Here is a 6,384-nt window from a genome sequence, read left to right on the forward strand (position 1 = left end):
AGTGCAGGACGTTCCAGCGGATGAGAGGAATTTGTTCATATTGCGGCTGCATCCCGAGACCTCTTCAAAAGCATAACCAATTTTTTTCAATCAAATACTAGATGTATAGAGAATAGAATAGAAAAACGTGAAGTGGACAACATGTATCTAGCCCATGTCCCTCTTCCCTACTCGTGGCCCAGTTACCTAGTTGTGGTGCGCCACTAATAACCTGGCCTGCTCCATAACCCCACCTCCAAGTAGCGCACACACCTAGGTGTTGTAGACTCAGATTGCATAGGTTGCATTTGGTATGAAATGTGTAGAGAAAGATTGGTTTTGTTGTTGATTTGAAGGCTTTCATAAAAAGAGTGGCTGCAAAGAAGAAGAAAATTAGAATCAAATTGAATGATTGCTTGGTTACATTCATTGGAAGGGATTTCTTCTTGCATGTCAAGGATGAGGACGTCATCACTAGTTTTCAAGCATTGAAGCATTGGAAAGTTGTCTTTTTAATTTGTAAGCTCTCCTATCATTTGTCAACTAGATAATTTAGATGTTGATGTGTTGATATGTTGAACAATTGGCACTTATATATGTTAATTTCAAGTTATGTTCTGTTCTATGAATAATGGTCAAGACGTGTTATATCTTCTATATATTATATAGTTAGAACTGTATGGTGTTACTATAATCAATTGTGGATGCCAAAAATTAGGCTTTCAACTGTCAAACAAAGTTTTTGACCCTTTGAAATTTCGAATAGGCACACCCGAAATCTGGGCCTGCCACTACGAAATAGGTTCCTGTTTTGATTTTTTTTTAAAATCAAATTTAGACTCCTCTTGACCTCCGGATAAAGATTCAATGGCACCAGATAAAGATTCAATGGCACCTAGAGGATCTAAAGACCCAAACCGTAAACCCTATATCATTTGGTGTTTGAGCTAAGTGTGTGAATACTATTTCCATCATTTTCTTACAATCAACTCGTCACATAAATCAACACATTTATCATGAAATGCAGTTCTTCCTCTGCCTCCTAAGATCAGTTTGGTTTGTGCAAACTGAGCCAGGGACTCGAGCCAGCCCTGCACAACACAATTACTATGAGCAATTGAGCATTATGGTGTATCGGGAGAAATGTCGTTAAGGTCGAACGAGAAACAAAAAATTTGTTTGTTAAGTTACCATGACCAATACGTGAGATTTTCATCATCAACCAATTCTAGTGATCTTCTTCTTTAGAGGATACTACTACTGAAATTGATGCATTGGAATACTACAGAAGTACTAAACTGATGCATGGGAAAGTAGCATTTCACTAGGAGAAGCCGGATTCATGGATTACACAAGAGTTTCCTGGAATCACAGAAGACATGATGTGCAAAGAAAATAAGCCATCTCGGATCACAAGATGATTACAAAACCCTCAAAGAGACATAGGGATGGAAACATAAATAGCAACTAACTGCAAACAACACTTCACCTCCCATCGAACATAACTGTCTCCCAGGACTCACCAGATGCACTGCAAATACTCTTGACCCTCAGAGTGTGCGGCATGATGTATGAATCGAACCCTTCGCTCTGCATCTGGGCCATCTTGCTGTAGCTCATGTAGGTTGCAGACAGACGGGGGAGGGACTGGTCACTGTCCAGGTACTGCATGACCTTTCGAATGCTAGGCCTTGCGTTGGGCAATGGGTGTGCGCACAACAAACCTAGTGTGAGCACAAGGGTTACCTCCTCCGTGTTGAATTTCCCCATGAGCCGTGAATCCACTGCATCAATGATAGAGCCATTGGAGTGGTGCTCAAGCACCCAGTCGACCAGCACCACCGGGTTGTTATGCTCGTCACTCCCGATTGGCCTGCGTCCACAGGCGACCTCTAGGAGAAACACGCCGAATGCGAATACATCAGTTGAGGGTGTTGCCTTTCCAGTGCGCACAAGTTCTGGTGCGAGGTATCCCATGGTGCCAACAACATGTGTTGTGTGAGCATCCGTGCCATGATCGTATAACCTTGCCAAACCAAAGTCACCTAGCCGACCATTCATTTGCCCATCCAGTAGCACATTGCTTGCTTTTATATCTCGGTGGATGACGACCTGCTCCCAATCCTCATGTAGATAAAGTAAGCTTGACGTGACACCTTTGATGATCCAGGTCCTTTGAGTCCAATTTAGAGCTGGACCATTTTTATTGTACAAATATTTGTCAAGACTACCATTTGCCATGTACTCATAGACTAAGAGAAGTTCACCGTTGCGCCGACAATAACCTAGTAACTGTGCTAGATTTCGATGGCGGAGACGGCCAATGCTCACCACTTCAGCAATGAACTCCCGTACTCCTTGCCTTGAGTCATGTGACACTCTCTTCACCGCGATCTCCAAATTAGACGCTGGAAGTACCCCTTTGTATACTTTTCCAAACCCACCGACGCCGAGTATATTACTGTTCTTGAACCCATCGGTGGCATGAAAGAGATCTTTGTATGTGAACCGGTGTGGGCCGAAATCGTCCTCCCAATCTTCGCGCACCTCTGCAAACCGACGGCGACGCCACAGGAAGAATACAACAGCTAGCACTGAAGGGATGAGCAAGACGGTGGCTGATCGTAGAGCGATGTACAAGATCTTGGAACGAGGCTCCGGACCCACATGCGGCAGGGTGGGAAGCTTCGAGAAGTCAAGTGGTGGAGCAGGTCCATCCAAGCTGAAGCTCCATCCAAGGATGTAGTGGTGCGCGGACAACACGCCCGACGATGCTGATAGGCCAACAAACATTGTCTCCGCCACGATAGTGTAGAGATCAATGGCTTCAGAGAGCAAAGGATTCTTGGGCTTGGGAGCTTGTACGGAAGCTAGTGTGACATTGAGTTGCCTGGCCTGGCCATCGTAGTCCACCCACACTTGCATTGGCTTGCCGCTATTCAGCATCAGGTCTCGGAAGGCGCCGTCGCCATCGCCGTAGTAGCCGGCCGGCTTTGCTTGCTGCGAGATGAGGCTGTTGACGTCGATGCCCACGTGGTTGCTGTTGATGTCTCTCATCTCAGGGTTCCGGATGATGTCGAGTTCGACCGCCAAGATGTGGTCCCTTGCAGTGCCGTTCGTGGCGTTGAGGAGCCCCAGGTACTGGCCGGCGTTGGCCGACGAGAGGTTCAAGGTCGGGGCGAGCACGAAGGCGAGCCCTTGGTCAGTCAGGCCATCCACTATGGACACGATGGCGAACACGAAGGATGCGGAGAAGGACCGCGCCACGGTAGTGGAGGAGTTCGTCGTCGTGTTGATGAAGCTGAGCGGGGCGGGGTGGAAGGCGTGGCCTTTTCCCTGGGAGGTGGAGTTGGTGAGAGCGAGGAGGCCATTGGGCATGACGACGGAAAGACCGTCCAGAGTTAGGTTCGCCGCGGCGAAGCCTTGGTAGGCGAACTGGCCAACGTCGGCCGACGAGGCCAACGCTCCGTTCAGGCTCAACAGCAAGAGCAGAAGAAGAGCTGGCATGGTTTCTTGGCAAACTTTGCTCTCTAGCTATCTTTTTTCTTGGAGAAAATTGAGCTTATACGGACTACCTCTACACCACTCAATTGGTACATCTTATAAGTTATAACCACGAGCGGGGCGGGGTGGACGGCGTGGATATGGATGCATCAGTGTGGTTATGTTGTGGGTGAGATCGCAGGACTCAGGCGCACCACACCCTGGGCTGAAAGTCACAGGGAGAGGGATGTGTAGAGGCAGTCGCACAGGAAGACTGAGGTACACCGCACATACTAAGCTAAAATTCAGAGAAGAACGTCGGAGTCGATCGACGTCATAGCTGCAGACTTGCATTCAGTACTGCTTGGTCTGTTTTCCCATCTTTCAAAAAGTAACACAAGCCTACTATTTTTATATGGATAGAATATAACAGACCGGATTCTGAGAGGGTTGTGGCTCCCTCAACTTTAGTAGGAGTAATATCTTCTGAAGCTGCAAGTGGTCGCGGTTGTGGGTTGGATACGCGCCGTGCCCTGCAGAGAGAGAGAGAGAGAGAGAGAGAGAGAGAGAGAGAGAGAGAGAGAGAGAGAGAGAGAGAGAGAGAGAGAGAGAGAGAGAGAGAGAGAGAGAGAGAGAGAGAGAGAGAGAGAGAGAGAGAGAGAGAGAGAGAGTTGTCATTTAAGGATCGCTCACTGAGACTATTCACCTTACTGCCGTTGTCATGACAGACGAATTATGTGATAACTGACAACTGAACTCACCTAATCAGTTCAGTTTTTCTATTGAATTCAATTTTACATTCGATCATCATACCTAGTACTTCCTCCGTTCCATGAAGGTTGTTTGAGATTTGTAAAAATTTGGATGTATCTAGAATAGATACATCCAATTTTTAATAAATCTCAGACAACTTTCGTGGGATGGAGCTATGGAGGGAGTATATCTGAGCTCCAGGTTCGCAGTTTCTTTTGAACATCTGACTGGTAATAATTAGTAAATCAGTTCAAATGATCAAGCAGAGACTATTATTTCCATTGATCATGACATGAGATGACATGAAGGCACTGGATATGAAATTCTTTTTTCATCTGTTTGAGGAGCTTTTATCGACTTAAAATAAACTTTCATAAGATTCTTTTATTTTATTTTGTCCAGGCCAAAGAGGCCGGGGATCAGTATATAATTGTATAAACAACTTCAAGGCAGGATCTTTCCTTTTTTTTTTCTTTCAGTTACTTTGAATGCCTATCCGTTTTCACAAACTCATACGTATGGAGTGGAAGGGGATTAAGGATCGGTTCGAGAAGCGGCTCACAAACACTTGGAACGGCGGATTTCATTCTTACGACAGTTTTTTTTTCCAACAATGGCTACTCTAGATGACCTTATGCTCCTAATAATTATTGTATTGGAAGCAGTGTATCCAGTGATTTAGAGAACACTATTAGATCTTTTATATCTACACAAAAGGAACTAAACAAAGAGCTCATATCTAGATTTTAAAAAGTAGATGTGATGTTTAAAAAGGTGAAGCATTTATCTAAATATGCAGCTTATATTAATTTTTTGCAACCTCAAAGAACTCCTGATAAGAACATCAAGTATGTACATGAAGTCATTGACAGGGCAAGAGAAACACTTATGATGCTTGAAAGCTTTAAACTTCATGTTAACAATGAATCTGTTAAAGAAAAGAAAATAAAGAAGAACATGTTGAATCATCAAGACAATTAAAAATTCTTAATGATATCACTTCTGATCCACTCATTAAAATTCTTACAAGAATTAATCTCTACCCTACAGAAAATAGCCAATGACCCATATGTTGACTCAAATAAAGCTGGATTTGGCTCTTATATTGCTGATCATGCTATTAGAGAAAAGAAAGAAAGATACAAAAGAGTCCACAACCCCACCTAAGCTTGGGGATGTATGGGAACCAAAGTGCAAATTACAATTGGAAAAATTACATGGTATGCATTGCTTGATTTGGGTGTTAATGTTCATGCTATTCCTAGAGTTTTATATGATTCTTTGAACACTGAACCCATGTCACCATGCCATTTAAATTGGTACTTAGCCAATTCTTCAAGAAAGCATCAGAAGAGTTGATAATGTCATGGTTGAATCAAGAAACACTGGACGAGACTACACTGTTCAACGTCATCATACAAGAAAGGTGGCAAATAGAATTCGGCTTTGGCCTAACCATACTCTTCTTGTTCCTCTCTGCTTCACATGACCAGGTGTATCATCTAAACAAGAATATTCTAAAACGTGTAAGTTCCTTGAAGAAGCGTATCACAACTGAATGAGGTTCTACTATGGGCTGAAAGTTCAAAAGAGAAGGACGTGTCTGGTAGTAGCAAACAAAGTCTTGCAGTGATTGTGAATACTAGTCTTCAGTCTTCCATATTAAAAACTACAGCTTTCATTGACTCAGCTAGCCGATCGCATCCTTCAGGAGCTGAAACTATACTGAATTCATCTGAACATTGCCGTCTCTCAAAGAAAAATTGCATGGCATACCATAGTTCACACGTCTCCTGTCTGTAGACCGAAGAAAAAACAGAGATGCATGGCTATCTTTGAACTGTGCTCTGCATCCTGCTTCGTAGTAGTCTACTCTGAAACTGCAAGTGGTCACAGTTGTGAGCTGGGTAAGAGCGACTTAATTTTCCTTGAACTATCCGTCCTATGGGATAGATCAGTCAGTTCACTAGTCAAGGGGCCGAAGACCGCAGCGGCCGGCACAACCTGACCTGCCGTCGGCCCACGCCTGTGCCAACGGCAGCCGTCGGCACCTCGCCATCGGCACAATATGGCCTCGGCACAGCACCTGTCGCCGTCGGCACAGGTCTAGCCATCGGCACAGCCGGCAGCCCGACGGTAAGACGACGCCGTCGGCACAGTCGTCGAGGG

General features: G+C 44.7%; 1 protein-coding gene across 1 annotated transcript; it reads right to left on the reverse strand.

Moving 5' to 3' along the window:
* Positions 1-1,270: 1,270 nt before the first annotated feature.
* Positions 1,271-3,758, reverse strand: LOC127332943 (L-type lectin-domain containing receptor kinase SIT2). Its single transcript, XM_051359262.2, has one exon. The coding sequence runs from the start codon at positions 3,484-3,486 to the stop codon at positions 1,465-1,467; it is 2,022 nt and encodes a 673-aa protein (XP_051215222.1). The 5' UTR covers positions 3,487-3,758; the 3' UTR covers positions 1,271-1,464.
* Positions 3,759-6,384: the final 2,626 nt, after the last annotated feature.

The sequence above is a fragment of the Lolium perenne genome, chromosome 2, assembly GCF_019359855.2.
Source record: "Lolium perenne isolate Kyuss_39 chromosome 2, Kyuss_2.0, whole genome shotgun sequence".
Lineage (NCBI taxonomy): Eukaryota > Viridiplantae > Streptophyta > Magnoliopsida > Poales > Poaceae > Lolium > Lolium perenne.